Source organism: Sander vitreus, chromosome 13 (assembly GCF_031162955.1).
Source record: "Sander vitreus isolate 19-12246 chromosome 13, sanVit1, whole genome shotgun sequence".
NCBI lineage: Eukaryota > Metazoa > Chordata > Actinopteri > Perciformes > Percidae > Sander > Sander vitreus.
This window is the reverse complement of record NC_135867.1, coordinates 6,225,952-6,243,246: the sequence shown is the minus strand read 5'-3', so window position 1 is coordinate 6,243,246 and position 17,295 is coordinate 6,225,952. Positions and strand designations below refer to the sequence as shown.

Sequence of the window (17,295 nt, the reverse complement as noted above, 5' to 3'; positions counted from 1 at the left end):
CTGAGAAGATGTTGTTATTTTTTTTAAATGTTATTCTGTTTTTAAATGCTCACAAATAAAATCGACTCATTTAGCTGCTATGTCCACAGTTTCCTAATTATCAACGCATACAAGATGTGTCAACATGACATAAAATAGCATGCATTTAGTGTTTTAGTAGAAATAATGAGAAAACTCAAAAGGCCTGTCCTACTTTTTATTTCCTTTCACAGCCTGTTATAGCACACAGTTTTTCATTATAACAGACTCAGGCCCTAATCCCCTCTAGAAGTACCCACTGTGCCATCCAGTATTTTACCCCTTTCATTTTCCATGCGTCAAAACTTCAATCCCAGTTTGTTCCCCTCTTCCACACATTACCTAGACAAAGTCACAAGTCCCAAAGGTGCTTTGATTGTAATGAGCTGCTGAGCAAAGTGCTTAACTCGCGCTCATGTCTGAGTGTTAATCCACGCGTTGAATGTTTCAGCCTAGAGGCAAAAAAAGAGTCGACAATTAATTCAAATCTTCACTGGAGGAAGCACATATTTCTTTACCAGTTTACTCCTCGTCAAGGAAGTCTGACTTAAAGTGAAACTTTGTGTCAAAGGAAGTGACTTTTTATACTTTACAACCCACATCCTGAAACTCCTCTCCAAACCTCACATTTTGGTGATGTCCACAGAATCGGTAATGTCGATCACTTGAAACCCCAAGTTGTCGATCCCCAACTTCTGCTGGTTGTTGTGATTTTCTTGGTTGTGGTTTTTATGGTCTGCGTCTGTCTCGAAGCATTGGACGCAGTGTGGCGTGGTGACCCGGACGCTTTTAGAAAAGTTTGAGAAGTCCACACGGTACTTTCCCGTCGTGGTGCGGGAGATGATGGGCAGGAAACTGTATCCCCACTGGATCTCCTGAGGGATGTAGGAGGTTCGAACCTGACAGGAGGAGCTGGTGTACTCGGCTGTCCCGTCCAAAAAGACCACCAACTCAAAGTCCTGGTGGGGAAGAGAGTCGGCTGACAGCTCGTAGAATGGGCTTGATCTGTTGATCACATGGTAAAGGGTCATAGGGCAAACAAAAAACAAGTTATCCTTGCCAGCATCAACCATAAAGTCAATGTCCACCTGGTCCAAAATGATGGTGTCTCCATCTGATGTGGTTGTTGTTTTAAGCAGCTTTCCGTAGATCTGGCTGCCGATTAATAAGGTCTTTCGAAGGTTTGCCACTCTGATCAGGAGACACAGACTTCCTTTCTTCAAGCAGATGACAGCTGTGTCGCTGAAGGTGACAGTCTTCGCCCTTTTTTTGGGTAAGGAGATTTTTGCCAAGATGATGCCACACATGAAACAATTGATGAAGACGCCAACTAGAGATTGGATGATAATTAGAGCCACAGTGCCGGCACAGTGCCCAGTTAGCGCCCTGCCACCGTACCCAATGGTCGTCTGGGTCTCCAGGGAGTAGAGGAACGCTGTTGTCAGGCCATTGACATTGTCTATACACTGGATATGTCCATCTGTGCGGTTCTGCCCCATCAGATCCCCGTTGCTCCTTGCGACCCAGTACCACAGCAGGCTGAAAATGAACCAGCTGCCTGTGAACGAGGCCACAAACAGAAGGAGAATGAAACGCCAGCGGATCTCCATAAACGTGGTCCAGAAGTCCACCAGGAACGCAAAGTGGTTGCTGTATTCAATGTTGCCGAACTCAATGTTGCAGTGCCCGTCTTTGGTGACCAGGCGAGATTTGCAGCTACTGTGTCCAGCTGGCTGGATGTGACCCTGGAGCATCTTTGAGCTGGAGAGGGCAGGATTAATACACATATTTCAGAACAGGAACGCACCAAATACTAGTCAAAGTCAGGTCAATGTTGAAGGGCTTCATCTGTACATCTTACGACACCCATTATCCTGAAACTAAGTTAGACTTAGGTAAATTTAGGTTGAAGGAAAAACTAGGGATGCACCTTTTTTAAATGCAGCAAGAAATTGGTCAAAACTTCAACCGAATTAAAATTCAAGTATAACATGTATATAATATAATAGAATCGAATAGCTCGGCCAGATTGTCCACTATACCCATTCCAGCTATTAGAGTCAGTAATGGCCAGATATCCGATATCAGTATATTGGTGCATCCCTAAGAAAAATCCTTTGACTGGGAAAAAAGGAAGAAACCAACAGCACAGCTAGTTGAGCCTTAAACCGGCTATGTCAAAAAACATGTTGAATATTTCCACATATTCGATTATTCAATACACTTTAACGACCACAGCCGTGGACGATTTGTGTTTCCGCTTACTGTGAAGTATAAATCTGTGATATTTTATATTTTTCTTACTGTCCACACAATGAGAATAACAAAACCAACAAGACCAGGCCATGGTCAGCAAGATTGCTGGACATCAGTTAAATTCTCTGACCACGATCTGCGAATCCAGGGTAGTGAGGAAAGAACAAGCAATTTGCGGTGACGGGCTACATCCCCTATTCCAGGCGTATGAGGTGCTGCCATCAGGCAGAAGATATAGGGTGCCGTCCTTACAAACCAACCGGGCTCGCAAATCATTTATTCCTACCAGCATTACACTACTGAATAAGTTAGGGAAAATAACTTGATCCTTTCCGTGTGATAATACTGCACTTTGGTAGAATATATGATGTTGCACCTTACTATTGATAGCCCACTGGTGCTAATGATACTGCACTGCACTATTTTATAATGTAGAGGTATTTGGTGTTGTGTATTGTTGTTGTGCGGGGGGGGTTTAGTGGTCCTGTTGTTGTCTGTTGTCTATGGTCTGTTGTCTGTCTGTCTATCAGATGAGCTGTATGGTGCAAGATGAATTTCCGAAAGGATCAATAAATGTCTATCTATCTATCTAAATGATCCTACTAACATGTATTTTGAGTGTATCCAAAGCCTGATATATCTTTTCCCTCCCTGCCATAGAGCTCATTCACAATCACTCTGCTGTAAATTCTCACAAGAGCACCAAATGTGGATTAATCCTCCGCTGAAAATAGTCCTCAACAAATGCACTATTAAATCCTGTTTGAGTAACGTTCAATATGGCAGAACTACAACTTGGCTTTGGTCTTTTCATGGGATTTGTTTACAATAAAAAACAAATATAATATTCCCAGCCTTTATTATTTAACCTGAACCCAACTTTAGCTGTAACAAGTTAACTCAATTTCAATCAATGTCTCTGATAGACTTGTTTTCAGGCAAATGGAAGTGATTGATGGGTGGCATGGCTTCAATAGCAGCCATTCCATTGTCAATTATAATATGCAAATAAAGAGGCACTGAATTAATGACTAATCTAATCTAATTTCCCTTATTCATCATTAGATAGGAAGTATGTCTGTTTAGTACAGACCTACAAGTGGTAGTTATGTTACATGTTTGTACTGTGCATGATGAAAAACGTGGTCCACTTTAAGCCTTACATAACAGACTTTACATTCAAGAAACTTGTTTGTTTTGACAAAAATGGCACTAAACATATTTTTTGAATAAAATGTTTCTAGACAATCCAATCCAAAATAATCCTGTTAAAACCTATTTTGATATATTTGTTAGCAGCTGTCTAACAGTTTGTGATTACACAAAAGTATTATTATAATCAACAACCTCATTAACTTCTCATTACATACATATTTCATTATTGTTACATCATTTTGGTGTTGGACAAACTAGGAAAACTGCTTGAGCTATTGTTGTTAAGCCTTAAACCCTTAGTAAAGAAGTACCGTTAGCATCGGATTCCTTTAGTTCTTTGTTTTACAAAATTGGCAAAGCCACAATTGTATATTCTGCTACAGACCACAGTGGGAAAACTACAAAAAGTTTACACTCGTATACAATCTCTATGTTATAAAAATGTTAAAGGAACTTTCCTCTTAATCAACACTGCATGTTTTGGCTATACACTCATTCGGCTTGTTAGAGAAAGAGCACTTGAAAGATGTCTTAAAACTCCTGACAGTCTAATACGTAAATAATTCATTCACCCTCAATTGTGTAAAGAGAGTTTCAAAAGTTTAGTTTCAACATACCTGCTAAGTGAGACCATGGGCCCAGAGTGCTCACTGGATCTCCGCTGGAACTTCAGACTCCTTTCTTTTAGCGAGTGGCCATGGAGGCGTTAGAAAGATTTTAATCCACAGTGAAATTTCCTAAGCCCAGCCACATGCCACCGTATACACTGGCTTCATACAGACAGAGGAGCCAGCCAGAGAGCTCTCACAGGGCGTCACTTCAGAGTGACTCCCTTCATCCCTCAAATAGTCACCAAAAAGGCTTCATCAGCACTGGATTTATGACGGCTGAAGTTGTTGTCAGTGTAAATTCTCAGCAACATGAGGAGAGAAATATTCAGCCCTCAGTGCTGTGTCAGAAGGTGCTTCTATTGAAGGGGCCTATGTGTCCAGTGCAGCACCCATGCGGTTTTTGTTTTCAGCCCTGAGAACATTTGGGATTTGCGTAGGGCCTCACAAAGAAATCCCTCAATTGCATTTCCCGTGGTCCCCCTTCCCCCCCTCATTCGAACCAGCAAGGCTGAATCACATTTGCATCAAAATAAAGAGCTGCAGGGACAAAATGTCTTTGCCATATTCTCGTGGCTTCAGAAGGACCATTTTCATATTTGTGGAGCACATTTCCATGATGTTATGATATAAGGGAGGGCTTGAATTAATAATATGCCCCTCAGCGATGGATACAGATTAACTGCATGTAAATGAAGGGAGCAGGAGATGGATGAAGATGCAGACAGTGTTGCTCCTGTATTGATTCAACTGCAGAGACCCTGCAAGACTTTTACAGCCTACTGTACTAACGTTCTGCCACCGTACAGTTTTAAGCACTAGCTGTACATTTTCAATATAACAGCCAGTATAGATATAATACTCTCATTAAAGGAGAAGTTGATGTTGATATGATGGGATATAAGCTCATTTGCTTTCTCGCAGAGAGTTAGGAATAGGAATGTCTGTACGCTCAATATGGAGCTACCGCCAGCACCCAGCTAACTTAGTAGCTAGTTCGGATCTTTTGAAGTGGGATTGTATAAGGTACGTACAGTAGATGGTGGTCGGCACACCCGTAGTTTAGAGAAGCAGACAGGAGTCCCGGCACAAAAGCTAAGCAATGTTCTGCTGTGGATGGGGGCACAAAGTAAAACGTATGTTAGCCACCTAAAAAAATCAATATCAGTTTAAGTGTACGCTATATTTAGAATATTTCCACTGCTTTACCTTGCTTTCAAACAGCCCTTTACGACGGGAAACCAGCAGAGGCATAGCACAGAATTCTGGGCCCTGTAGAAAGGCATTCTCTCTGGGTCCCTCCCCGCATCCACAGCTGTTCATTCTAGCATCTTTTTGGGCCCTCCTTACATGAGGGCCCTGGGTACTTAGTCCTGCTGGTGGCTTTAAAGAGAGCATAGATGGAATGAACAGCTTCAGTTGCCCGTTTAAAAGAGCTGTCTGATGGCAAGTTGAACTGGTGAAAATATTCTAAATATAGTGTTTACTTAAACTGATATTCTCGGCCGGTCTGCCGCCATCTACTGTAGCTAATACATTGACTATGGATAAGTACCTCGTACAACCCCACTTCAAAAGATCCAAACTATCCCTTTAACGTCACACAAAACGGAAATCGGGGAAAACGGCTTAGCCTTGTCCAAAGGTCACAAAACCTGCCTACAGCGCCTCTAAAACACACTGATGACCTTGTTATATGTTGTTTTTTCATCCTTAAGAAACTGTAGTGTAAAAAGCTGTTGTTGTTGTTGTTGTTGTTGTTGTTGTGGGGGTTTATGTGCTGCATTTCTTGGTTTAGACCAGGTTGGACCAGTTGACAGGAAACAGCAGCAACAACAGGAAGTTACTGGTCAAAAACAACTTTACATGTTGATTTTCCCATAAGCTCTCAGTGGATTCCCTTTGTTTTCTAACCCCTCCACGTGCGTGTTGCTTGCTTGTAATTAGTGACTTGTAACCCTCTTGTGCCTATGCTCAGTAGTTCTATGGTTGGATATGCTAATTTCACTTTGCAATATTTTACCCACTGCTGGTAAATTTCAAGTGACAGTTTGATTATCAAAGAGGAATAAATAGTATGATCAGAAATCTAAAGAATCTGTTCTGGAAATTATTTGTTGTTGCAGCGTATGAGTGGATTTTGAATTTCTTGTGTCTGTAATAGTCTCGCTTTGCCAGACCTTCCTCCACATGTAACATGAAACATCATCCACTTTAGACCCACACTCTGTAGTTTGCAGTCTTGCTTTCAATGTATGATTTGAATATTTTGTGGTAAGATTAGGGTCTTCATTTAGGTTGGTACAGGGTTTTTTTTTTTTAGAAGGGATCTCTACTCAGTAAAAGTCTTGGTGTGGTTTTACCAATGACAGTATGTTTACTCTTACATCTTTTTTTTTGCTGGTATGTTTTGCATTTTGCTGCAGGAAGTTAACGTGCAGGATGTGGCTGTGGCTGTTGATGCAATGCCTAATGTTAGGAGGAGGGAGGGGGATGTTCAGAATCCACTCTTTAGTTGCAAGATGCAAAAGGATCCCAAATAAGCAGTATTGTATTCAGTGGTTGAAAGTAACTAATTACATTTACTCAGGTAAAGTAGTATTTATGTTGATCGCGAGAGCAGTAGTAAGCGTAGTCTGCTACATGAGACAAAATAACATGAGGCATAAAAGTATTAAACAATACAGCTTGTTAAAGCTAATATTGAGTAAATAACCTTATAGCTAAGACCAACAGACACCACAATTTAATATGCATGCATCTCATTAATCCAGTGTACATCCTGCACAGAGTATTCATATTTTATAGGGTATCAGGGTCTTGAATTAGGTGCTTTTGTTGCTCATGTTCTACAACAACGTCATATTTCCCCTTGGCTTAGAGTATTACTTATGAACTTTTAGTTATAACATGATCATCTTGGCTATTTTCATTCGTTTGTGACATGTTCATAGTACAATTTCAAAGCAAAGGTTTTAAATATTGGCATTTTAATTAAGGCCCTGATCTGTTCTCTTTCTTCTTGTTACTGACTTAAAAAAATAATCACTCTGACTTCCAAGATAAAATTTTGCTAACAGTTGCCTTAAATGTGATCTAAAAGTGGGAGGATGCTCCGCTGGTTACTTGATATCAAAAATCACAGAGAATTGGCTCCATCTGGTGCACAATGTCTATACAACACCTTAACACCTGAAATACCTCTTATGTTGTGGATTGCTCCATTTGCAGTAGCCGGGTGTAGAAAAGACTGTAAAAAAACAAAACAAAAAATATATATATATATATACACATAAGCAACTGAATACCTAATTGCGAAACTTTGAATTCACTGAATTCACAGCAGTGAAATATTTTTACTTAAACTGCTCCGATTGGTCAATGTTTCCGGGTCTCTACATTTGCCTCTCAAGAGTCTCTGCGCTGTCATTGCAGCCGGGGAATGACTGTATTGTACAGTCCCGATGGCTTGTTTAAAGAACAGTTTCTGAATACAGACTGTATGCATTTCTCTGATTGAGCGTTTTGATATTGTCACAGTATTTATATAGCACCTTGGCCTGCTTTTTAATAAATAAAATCTCCCTTTTTACAACATGGGACCTTTAAGAAAACAAAAAACATTATCGTTTCTACTGCTGTCAGTGGAAAACCCTGTTTAATCCCAGCACGTAAAAAAATCCATCAATCCAGTTTGACTTTGGTTGTGTAAATATATAAACCAAAGTTGTTTTCTTGCACAGACCCTAATTTCAAGCCGTGCAATTAAGAAGAAAACATGTTCATTCAAGTTTTTTTGTTTTCACAAATGCACAAAGTCAGATATTCAGAAAACATTATTCAAGTAGCTCATTATAAAATGACTTTTGATCAATATAAAACTTTGATATTAACCTATATTGAGAGGGTAACAGTAAATCAGAAAAAGGCTGTTTCATGATACAATAATGAACACATAATTAAGAAATAGAACAAATTGGGCGCCCGGATAGCTCAGTTGGTAGAGCGGATACCCATATATAGAGGTTTACTCCTCGACGCAGCAGGCCCGGGTTTGACTCCGATCTGTGGCCCTTTGCTGCATGTCAAACCCCCCCCTCTCTCTCTCCCCTTTCATTTCTTCAGCTGTCCTGTCAATAAAGGCCTAAAACTGCCCAAAAGATAATCTTAAAAAAGAAAGAAATAGAACAAATTAAAGTGTAAACAACATTGTATTGTACACACTAACAGTATACATTATGTACAAGTACATACATAAACTCATCAGTTAAGAGTCCATTCCTATGACTTTGGAGATGGTGAATAAGAAGTAAAGGCTGAAATCTGGGAACATTACTAAAAATAAGTCAGACAGCTGCAGCGCTGGTTGAGCCCTCGGTGTGAAAGGGGTTTTAGAAAGTGAACATTTGTATTATTTAGCTATTTTCTGAAATGGCTTTCCCAAATCGCAGTAATTAATCTGGTGAGTTCAATGTCACTGATAAGAATAATGTTCAAAACTACAAAAATACCAAACTTTGATGAGCAAAGTTGTAATAATTTGGCATTTGCAGGAGAGTGAAGGGTACAAGTCCAGGTCCCAGCTCCTCTATACGATGTTCTTCTCCAGCATGGGTTCATTGGCCAGAATGCGCCTGAAGCCCAGGCCGCTCAAGTTCAACGTTGTAAAGTTTCCATCCAGAATCAGTTCGGCCACAGATCGCCCCACCGCGGGGGAGTGCTGCAGGCCGTGGCCGCTGAAACCCGTGGCAAAGTACATGTTGTTGATGAGAGGGTGCATGCCGATGATGCCGTTCTGGTCAAAGGTGTTGTAGTCGTAGAAACCTGCCCACGCACTCTTCACCTGAGGGAGGGAAAAAGAGAAGACGGTTTTACCTTTTTTTCTTGTTTCTGTTGATAAAATGTGCACAGACCCTAATTTCAAACCGTGCAATTAAAAAGAAAATATGTTTTTTTCAAGTTTTTCCTGTTTTCACAAATGTACAAAGTCAGATATTCAGAAAACTATATTCAAGTACCTCAAAAACAATTATTCATTTTTTATCTAAATATACACGATGGAGACGTGCAATGACACAACTCAAGCCCTTTTTTCCAAAAAACGTGTTGATTATTATAAAATGACATTGCATTGATCAATATAAAACTTTGATATTGTCCTTTATTGAGTGAGTAAGAGTAAATCACAAAAAGGCTGTGTCATGAGACAATAATTAACACATAATTAAGAACAACCGAAAATGTCAAAGGATCCAATGTGATTCAACATTAAATATATATATATATAAAAAAATTAAAAAAAAACTTAGTGAGGACGGAGTGCTGAAACTGACAGAATTTTTTATTAATTTAACTGCTTAATGTAAACTCATAATTTGATCTGCGTGGCCTGGTTAGCTCGGGCAGGTATAGCAGGCGCACATGTATAGAGGACTATTCCTCGACGCAGAAGGTCCAAGGTTCGAGTCCGACCTGTGACAATTTCCTGCATGTCTTCCCCCTCTCGCTCCCCTTTCATATCTGGCTGTCCTATCCATTAAAGGTGGAAATGCCCAAAAATAATCTTAATAATAATAATAATAATAATAATAATAATAATAAGATCTGCAAGGGCAAGCTTTAACAAAAAAAAAAAAAATCAGTATTGGCTTTAAAAGAATCCATAAAATAACTCTGTAATGATGGAAATAATGAAATGAAGTTCACTAGCATACTTGTAGAATGATTCCCAGACAAAGACACATTTAAATGATGATATATGATATATCAACATATCCCAACCCTACCTTCAGCTTCTCGAAGACTGGAACACGAGAGGCCAAGCTGGGCCAAACCTTGTCCTCAAAAAACTGGTGGTCCACCTCCAGGTTACTGGTATCTGGCTCCTCTGCCTGAGGACGGAAAAACACTTTCATTTAAACTTTTTTTATCCTTACTCATAAAAAAATAATAATAATAGTATAGGAAAACAGCGTAGAACTACTGTATAACAGACCTCCTCTGGTGATCTCCCAACGATGTAGTTTCCTCCTAACCCCTCTCTTCTGAAGTAAACTCCAGAGTAATCAATCAGGAAGGGGCTGTCTAGACCTGGACCATCAGGACAGTGGACCACATACACATACCTGAAAAAGAGTTTAGGTAGATACAATATTACCTTCAGCATATTCTTACAGTCCTGTGTAAACGGTTTTTTCTTGTCATTAAAGCACTGATGTGATATTTCATGCCGACATTCAGTTAGTTGGATTTATGTCAGGGAGTTTTTTGCCATGAAAAGTGTCAAAATGAAGTGTTTTGAGTAAAAAAGCATTTGGATCGAGAGGCATCTCCTTGAGGCAGCTTGAAGAAGGATTTAGTGAAGATTTTACAGAGAACCTGAAGCTGGTTTAGTGCAAAAAAGGACCCTTTTTATACCTGCCTGACATGTATTCAAAATTATCTACTGCTCGATTTCTGTACTTGGTTCAAGCAAACTACAATTATTACAACTTAGCATTGTATTTACATCAAATTATAAGATTAAAAAGTTGCTGCTTTTGGAGGAATTTAAATTGATATTACAGGCAGAGAGTTCTATGAAACCATGGCTCTAATAGTGGACACTACAGTATTTTTTTTTTAAATGCACTTGTTTTCAGTTTCTGCAACAGAAATGTACCTCCACCGCGTGTTAACTTTAATTTTGTAAAGTATTTCTGTCACTTTGTTGGCCGTTATGCCCATATTTAAACAACATCACTTCTTCCCCCTCTCTGTGACGGCCGGCTTTTCACTCTGCCTGCGAGTGTGGTCGTTCAGAAAAGCTATAAGCACTTTAGATTTCCGACGTAAACCTTTTCTTTTGCAGTATAACCTGGGCTGAAGTGTGTGTTCTGCTCTGGGTGAGCAGTAAAAGACTCACAGCCCTATTTTACCGCTCCGTTTAAAAAGGGCTACAGTCGTTACACAGTTCCTCGGATTTGGAAGTGAGCACCCTCAAATTAAAGCTGAGAGTCGGCACTATAAAGTTAGCTAGAGTCCAAATAAAACTGTCAGAATACTAAAGAACTGAACTGTTTGAGGCACTGACAATCCCTTTCAAAGTAAACTAGACATTTTGACAGTGATTAGGCTGCTTTAAAAAATAAAATAAAAAGAAGGAAACTATGCCACTTAAGTCAATGACCGACCTTTTGCGAGGCTCAACAGGCAGTGGGATTCCAGCGATGGAGTCTTTGGGGCCGAGGCCGATTCCCAGCATCGCTGTCAGTTTGGCAGAATAGGCTCCTGCTGCATTCACCACAATGGCACATTCCACCGGCTGGTACTCCAGGCTGTTAGGCATCTGCACCTGCTCAACACGAGCCATTATCCCAACATGTACAACGCTATGATGTTCCTGTGGTGCTGTGTCAGTAAGCAAAGGACTTTCAAATATTTGATAGCATATCGAATGCATTATCCCAACCGGTACTACCTAGAATTTGAGTTTAAAGAGATGCTACATTTTCAAGAAGAAAGAGGCAGCACTTTTTTCAATTTGCGATATTAATCTGCATCCATTTTTGGGGTTTCTAAAGACCTTTTTTAATGTTTTCTGGATATATATATATACCAAAACACAGAAATACGGCTGAACAAATGTGCCTTTTTCCCCCAAAAATGACCAGAATATTAAAAGAAAAAAAAAAACATAGTTCTTAAAGACCCAATCTGTATTTTATTTGACCCTATAAATTGCCAGTTCATTTAATGTTGGAACCTTGGCACTCAGAATTAAACTTTAAGTGCGTCCCAGGGAGCCCATCTCTCATGAATGCATAATTACCAACCATAATGTCCACAGTAACCTACAATCAATAAACAACATAAAACAAATAAATCAAATTTATAGAAGTTCAATAGCCTAAATTGTCTCACATGTCACTAAGCAGGTACCAGCGAGTGTAAGATCCACTAAAGTCACTGTCCCACTTACTTTGACAGATTTTATCCTCCTGAGATCCACGTCATCGCCATCAGCGGTAGTCATCACGTTTGTTGTGTATTTAAAATCTGTGAAAGAAATAGAAACATTAATACCAGCCAGCGGTTGGCTAGCTGTTCAATACGCGCATTCTGCATCAACACAGGCATAAAGGAAACACTGCAGGATGGGGTGCAGACTACAATTATTTCTATCAATCTTCAATGTAAAACTATAAGACTTATAACTTGATTACATTAAATTACATTTCATTTAGCTATTTTATCCAAAGCGACTTAATAATAATAATAATAATAATAATAATAATAATAAGTGCGTTCAACCATGAAGGTACAAACTCCAAACAGCAAGAATCGAGCACAAGTACATATACAAATAGGCCAAACTACAAACAGAAATGCAACATACAACAAGTGCAAATATTTTTTTGTAGCATCATCTTCTTACCAATTAAATTATGAAACAACCTGCCACTGCATATTAAACATAGCCAAACAAAGGCAATCTTTACTTTTTTTTTTTAAACAAAGTTAACGCGGCTTTGAGGGAAGTGTTGATGGTTCACTTTTAAGGGAGGGAGTTTGAACAATGGCCGTTGATTGCAAGGGGGACTCGTAGGTATTTATGGTCATTTGTTTGTTCCCATCAATTTGTATGTTTCCGAGGACCACTTTGGAAATAAGTTTAGTTTAGGTTAAGTTTTAGTAGTGCTACCCTTTGGGATTTTGTGTCATGATATTTATTCAAAGTGCATCATATCATGGAAAAGTGTCGATAACAGGATATCAGACTGGAACATAAACTAAAACCATTATATCATTTCCAAGAACTGTCCTCCAAAGAAGACATGTGATTTCTACTACTGAGAGGAGGGAGGGGTGTTTATAAAAACTAACTCAGGTCTTTGTTATTGAAATAAAGATCTTCATATTTAAGATACTCTTTTGAGTTGTTGTGCTTTCAAATTCCTAATAAAAATCATCAATTCAAATGCTTTCAGTGCTGCATACAGTACTGGATCAAACTGCTAAAAGTAGAACTTTAAGTGAAAGAAAAGGGAGTAAAAATTCTACACTTTTACTAGTTTATCCAGTTTGCAATTACTTTACATGCATTTTGACAATGTGGGACTACATTCTCCTTATGATGCGTTTTCTCAGATTCTTCTGCTCCAGCTTAGTTTTTCTTTTGTTTCCATTTCAGCTAAATTCCTATTATTTCATCCCTATGTTTATATTATAAATATACTGTATACGCACGTTGTTCATTTGACATGTTAATTGCTACTGGAGAATAATAAGGATTTCACACAAATGAACATTTTTGAAAATCGAAATGATATACAGGATGTTTATAATGTTTTTGCAGAATAACATCACTGAGATTTAAAAGATTTAAAAGAATGAACAAAGGAACAGATGTAGGTAAATCCTTTGTTCCGATTGGCTGTATGAACGTGATTAACATTACATTTTACTCGTCAGCTATCTGCTTTTACACAAAACTTAATCAGAGTACTTGAAAAGTCTGTGAGCAACAGCTTTACAATAGTTAAAATATGTTGTACCAGACAGGTCTTACTGGTGTTGTGTTGAAATAACTTGTTGGTTAACACAATGGCCCTGTGTGTCTATTAGATAATAATAGAGGATTCTTTAACACAATACAGTTACAGCAGGATGTTTTGTTTTAAGAGGCCACAATAACAAACCTGTGACTTCTCCGCAGCACTGGATGACTCCCATGGAGATGGCCTTCCTCCTGAAGGCGTTCAGCAGAGTCCAGGGGTCGAACCAGCCCTCGTTCTCCAAACCTGGAAGTCAGGACGAATGGTAATAATAGTTAATGCCATTTAAAGTGCTCATATTATGCTCATTTTCAGGTTCATAATTGTATTTAGAGGTTATATCAGAATAGGTTTACATGGTTTAATCTTCAAAAAAAACACCATATATTTGTTGCTGCAGCTCCTCTTTTCACCCTGTGTGTTGAGCTCTCTGTTTTAGCTACAGAGTGAGACATCTCACTTCTGTTCCATCTTTGTTGGGAGTTGCACATGCTCAGTAGCTAGGTAAGGACTACTAGCCAGTCAGAAGCAGAGTATGAGGGTGTGCCATGCTAGCAGCTAGGCGAGCATTATAACGTGTGTTATAAAGTGACGCACGTCTGTCTCTGAAGTAAAAGCTGGACTACAACAGAGCTGTTTGGAGCAGTTTGTGAACAGTGTTTTCTGTTGGAGATGGTAAGTCCCTTTGGGGTGGACTTTGGGCTTTTTCACTTTGTAAACCTATAACATGCACAAAAAAGATATATAACACAAAAAAAAAGCCAAAAAGCATAATATGAGCACAAAATATATTTAAAAAGGGGGTTGATGCCCTCACATACATATCAGACGTACTGGTGTCAAATGAATTCACAAAAAAAAAAAAATTTCATGAATTTAAGATTAATGGTCAAACATCTGATATAGTAATTAGAAAAAGACACACTAACGAGCTGTGATTAAGGGCAAACCTCTATCTTATCAGTGTAATATGTGGGTTTTAAATTTAAATTATAGTGCAAATAAAAAAAATGTTGTTAGCGAGCAATAGGTAATAGAGCAAATATTATCAATTAACATATTTTGTTAGTAAATCTGATTAGGGAAACAGCTGATACCTTTAGTTCTTAAAGGTGCTCTAAGCGATGTTGGGTGACGTCACTTCTTGTTGACGTTCAAAGTATTGTCAAACAAAACGGAGGCTAGGCTCATTGTCGTTGTCTAGGACAGCTCTCCTCTAGCTAACTTCCCTCTTCACGCTTCGCTCTCCTCCGCTCCCCATCCCCCCTTCATGTGCACGCTCACTTATATATATATATATATATATATATATATATAGTGATGAAATATTAACCTATGTATTATCTGCACTCACCATATGAAGCGAGCACGACACCGTCTGTGTTTATCCACGGAAATTTCTCCTTTACTTGTGTCGGAGAAAGAAGTGAAACTTTAGCTCCAGCGTACCTACAATTACAAAGTAAGACCGTTTATTGATACATAATTGTAATAATCCCCTAAAGCCTTAGAGCTACTAGAATCTCTGAATGGAGAGAGTCTCTGTGTACACTTTCACAAGGTGGAAAGTGATTTCTAGCTTTCGGTTATCCCACAGTTGTACTGCATGAAAGAAGAGTGACACCTCTGAGTGTTGTAGTTCTCCTCCATGATGTGAGCCACCTGCTCACTGGCCAGGAAGAGGTATCCTGATTGGTTGAACTGGAGGTCTATTGGGTCTTCGTTTAACACGCCGAGGTTTTCCTGAGAGACAGACACAGATAAATCATTTCCACACTAACAAAGTGTAACAAAAGAAATAAATCAGCATTTGATGAGAAGATCAATGTTTAACTTAACTAGCTAGCCTAACTATTTCTTGGCTGGGACCAGTTGCTATAGGCAACCAACAGATACTACAAGAAATCAAGACCTACTGTACAAGTTGGTCAAACCTCAGCTGGCATACAAGCTGCTCTTGATTACATATTAACGTAACACACGTCACTGTAACATTAAATGATTTAAAAGCCCGTCATCCATTTCCAGTGTGCCGTGACGCTGAGCGAGGGTGCACACAAACAGCAACAACACCTTCAAACGTGACCTACATTGATGTTCCTCATGAAGTCTACGGAGGCCAGGGAGAGGTGGATGTTCTCAGGCAGAGAGAACTGCTGTCGGATCCCCCCAGCAGAGAGCACAGTGGAGGACTGGGAGTACTAGGGGAGAACCACATGCAGGAGGAAGCAGTTAATAAGGAATTGTATAGAAGCAGTGGCCTGCAGGATAACACTATCACACTTGTAAAACACTATGGGAGAACAACTAACATCTTCAAATAGCGTTTGGGTTTTGGGGTGAATAGCCTGTTAGACTTTCTGTAATACATGGATATTGATCCTGTCTGTGATAGATATAATCAATCGTCTGCTACTTTTAGCTAGACCTCCAACTCTTGTCAGGTCCCTCTGTGGCTTAATAGATTTGCAGAAGACAAAAGGACAATTTAAAATGTGCTATTAGAGGAAAGGATCTAACTTCCCCTGTATCAAAACATATCTAGTCTCCGCATTCAAGGCATTGAGACAGTGAATATATAAATTTAACACACTATTGCCACATGTACTGAATGAAGAGCCATACTTTAGAGTTTTTCTTACAAGTTAAATTTAACTTTGATTATTTAGACAATTTGTTGGAAATCATACTGGTATTAACCACGTTTGGCCCCTGATGAAGGTGTAAGCAGAAACGGTGGGATTCGATTCAGCAAAATGAATGAACAATTTGCCATACCGGGGCCTCACCTTTGGGTCCTTCTCCACCACAACAACTTTCACTCCTCCTCGCACCCTCTCCTTCTGCTTGAGCCAGTAGGCAATGGACCAGCCCACCACACCGCCTCCTACGATCACAATGTCGGCCCTCTCCGGCGGAAGGTTGGGTGTTATCTCCAGGGGACTCCAGCTGCTCCCTGGCAGGGCGTCCGACGCCTTCTTCCTCATTGCCGCCAGCTGGGCTTCCAAGTCTGAGGCCCAAAAGTAGAACCTTTATCTTAATTCATCATCATTTGGCAGATGTTGACTTGCACCTTACAACTTAAGATATTTCCGAAACTTTAGCTACCACTCTACAGTTCGGCAAATATAGTAATTCACATATTAGAAAATAAGAGGAGTAACATTAAAATTACTGTAACGTTAAGTGTAAGGAGCAGTGGGGAAAACTGTAAAAGTGAACATTTTGAAAAAAATAAGTGTTTATGTTTGAAGATTGAAGCATGCCGAATTGTAAAGAGATCGCTAACAATTCAACAGAGTGTCAGATGTGTGACCTACAAGATGCATACATTTGTGGATTAACACATAATTAAATTAATATGAGGATTTCTGAGTGGGCTCGCATTGACGTTTACTTCCTTTGATGTCCCCCACCTTTAAAGAAGTCATTCCGGAGAGGTCTACCTGTACTCAGGTTTTGACATAAGGCTAAATGTCCATACTGCCATGTGTTTCGTTGTGTCTCCCATCTGGAGGTAAGTAATCCATGAGCCGTCCGCACCTTCACATGCAGCCTGCGCCACGTTGACATTGCTGCGAGCTAACTAGATAGTTAGCTAGTCGGCTAACTGAACTGTGGTTACACCGTGCAAACCGAAACAACAGCAGTGTGAACAAACGTGAATGTCTTTTCTTGAAAAGCATGCACTTAAATCTGTAACCTGATCGTAAGGTCGGCTA

At 39.5% G+C, this 17,295-nt stretch overlaps 2 protein-coding genes across 2 annotated transcripts; both read right to left on the bottom strand.

Moving 5' to 3' along the window:
* Positions 1–641: 641 nt before the first annotated feature.
* kcnj1b (potassium inwardly rectifying channel subfamily J member 1b) lies at positions 642–4,063 on the bottom strand. The gene is made up of 2 exons (XM_078266293.1): positions 4,047–4,063; positions 642–1,779 (listed from the first exon to the last, which is right to left on the bottom strand). The coding sequence occupies exons 1-2, from the start codon at positions 4,061–4,063 to the stop codon at positions 642–644; spliced, it is 1,155 nt and encodes a 384-aa protein (XP_078122419.1).
* A 4,166-nt stretch (positions 4,064–8,229) lies between these two features.
* On the bottom strand, positions 8,230–17,295 carry foxred1 (FAD-dependent oxidoreductase domain containing 1). Its single transcript, XM_078266205.1, has 11 exons — positions 16,990–17,295; positions 16,363–16,583; positions 15,664–15,774; positions 15,198–15,316; positions 14,928–15,022; positions 13,718–13,819; positions 11,998–12,074; positions 11,210–11,370; positions 10,033–10,162; positions 9,824–9,928; positions 8,230–8,880 (listed from the first exon to the last, which is right to left on the bottom strand). The coding sequence occupies exons 1-11, from the start codon at positions 17,144–17,146 to the stop codon at positions 8,626–8,628; spliced, it is 1,533 nt and encodes a 510-aa protein (XP_078122331.1). The 5' UTR covers positions 17,147–17,295; the 3' UTR covers positions 8,230–8,625.